We start from the raw sequence: 2,277 nt of genomic DNA, 5'->3' as shown, positions 1-2,277 counted from the left end.
GGTAAAGATCCTTACAGTCGACCCTGTATCACTTAATCCAGTTGTACAGAGTCACATTCTCCAGTGAAATACAAAAACAATTTGTGGTTTGCAACAAATACTGGTGTAAATTCACTCATTGTGCGCATAAAAACACCAAAACTATGTCGTCATCACGCCGCCACGATGCATCCAGAAGTTTTTTTTTTTATCACAGATGAATGTTTCCGTCCACATGATAGCAGGATGTGTTTCGTTAGCATCTATGTATGAACCATCTATTAACCCAGTTTGAGGAAAAACATGGCAGACAGCCGTGATAGATTAGCATCATTATGTCGGATGCTTAAACCACCAGTAGATGGAAGCACGATGCCGGTGCCGCTGAGCCCGACGTCCTTGAATCGGCCCGGACGTAGTTCTGCGAAGAGTGACAGCTGTGTGATAGTTGTTTGGATTCCATCGAGCTCGAGAGACCAACTTACAATTTCAGGCGTCATTAGCTGTAACTGCAGTGAAAGAGCTCCATCTGTCAGCTGCTGGCAGCTCTTCTTATTTATTTATTTTTGTTTATAAAATGTTGTAGGACACCAAATTATAAATGTGTTCTCCTCACTTTAATAGCCACATGTAAACAAATGTTGTGTAGAGCTTTCTTAAATGCTCGAAGCCAACACCGGAACAACCAGCCAACCGGAAAAAAACTCATATAAGGAGCGAAATGTCATTTATACCAATTTGCAGGTGGTTTCATATCCATACTAGCATAAACCTTGTTCAGGTTTTGTGTTCGTAGAGACGCTTTTGTGCCAGTTTGTCCACATTGTGACTTCTTTTTTTAAGTAGACGTCGACACAACAACGATGTCACGGTTCTGCTGCTTTGCTGTGACTGTAACTAAATAATAATGTTTGTAGGTCATGAGGTGCTGCTCACTAAACGTTTGACTCTCTGTGGCTGCAGTGGATTCTGAAGATGGTGTAGCCGTTGACGCTCCAGGAAACCTCCCCTTAGACGCAGACTTCCTTCTTGGACAAGACCTTGAGTTCGGTGATCCTGATCATGACAACAAGATTCTAGGCTTGGAAAAGTTCTCAGGTTTGTAAGCTGCTTCTTCTTCTTCTTCTTCTACTACTTTGTATTCTCTGTATTCTTCTTCATATTCTTCGTGTTCTTCTTCTTCTTCTTATTATTATTTTTACGTGTTAGAAGTTACAGCCTTTAAGATTTGAGTCCTGGTTGTTTTCTGGTTGTTATCACGGTAACAGAAAACACAACAGAAGAGGAAGTGATGCGTCTGGATACGTCTGAACACAGTTTAATGTTGTTTTAACAAAGAATACGAACAACCACAGGCTGATTTTCTGCAGCAGAAACTGATCCTTTGGCAGCCGATGACTTTGTGCTATTTTGTAGATTCAGTTTTTTACTGATGATTTTTGTAAGCGAGCAGCAGGTTGGTCGGGGACTCACCGCTTAAAGATGCTCATGTGATGTGTGTCAAACCGCTTCACTGTCAGCCCTCCCAGAGATGCATTTTAATTGATTTCATGCAACAGATAGCGTGTGTTTCTTGTGATTGCTTCACGATAAAAGACATTTAATGCATTTAATGTACAGCAGAGAGCATCAGGAGAACGAGCAGCTGGCTTTGACTTCATGAACATTTCATGGATTAAATATCATAATAGACTTGATGTGGACGAGTGGGCGTCACACAAACATGAAAAACAGCTAAATGAAGTGCAAATAGAATAAAATGAGCAAACACAGTGATCATAAAATAGAGTACCTATCTGTGAAGCAGTTCACGAGCGTTTCTCAGGTTTCTACTGACCGTGGGCTCATTCTGCTCCTCCATGGAAACATCACAACTCAACTCAACACGTCTTTTGTGCAGGACAGCAGAGCACTAATGCCAGAAATCATAAAAGCTGAAAAATCTAAAATTGAATTTCTTTGATTATTGATTTTACAAATATTGAAAAAAATGTGGATTGAACACATACAATGATTTATAAATGTCCAGAGGTGTGGATAAAGGTTCACTGTTCATACTGTTGATAATTAACTACAGTCGTGACTCGATAACCCGACACTAAATGTAAAACCTTCTTTTATGTCGGATATCAAGGCTGTCGGATTGTCAAGACGGAGGTCCGATACAAGGAGGGCTTGATGCTGGAAGGCTCATTAGTTGTTAATATTTGTTGTTCATAGTTGTTATAATAACGAGTAGGGCTGGTCCCAATAGAACTTTCTGGGCTCAATTAATGATGAATATCAGAATATTCGGTG

General features: G+C 40.3%; 1 protein-coding gene across 1 annotated transcript in view; it reads left to right on the top strand.

Annotated features, from left to right (window-relative positions):
* The window catches only part of znf513a (zinc finger protein 513a), a 12,332-nt gene that overhangs the window by 3,520 nt on the left and 6,535 nt on the right, over window positions 1–2,277 (top strand). Inside the window, exon 3 of the mRNA XM_008290337.1 lies at window positions 943–1,077. Coding sequence (XP_008288559.1) covers window positions 943–1,077 — 135 coding nt within the window. The remainder of the gene's footprint in view (window positions 1–942; window positions 1,078–2,277) is intronic.

This window comes from Stegastes partitus, unplaced genomic scaffold (genome assembly GCF_000690725.1).
Source record: "Stegastes partitus isolate 25-593 unplaced genomic scaffold, Stegastes_partitus-1.0.2 Scaffold667, whole genome shotgun sequence".
NCBI classification, from domain to species: domain Eukaryota; kingdom Metazoa; phylum Chordata; class Actinopteri; family Pomacentridae; genus Stegastes; species Stegastes partitus.
This window is presented reverse-complemented; position numbering and strand designations above follow the sequence as displayed.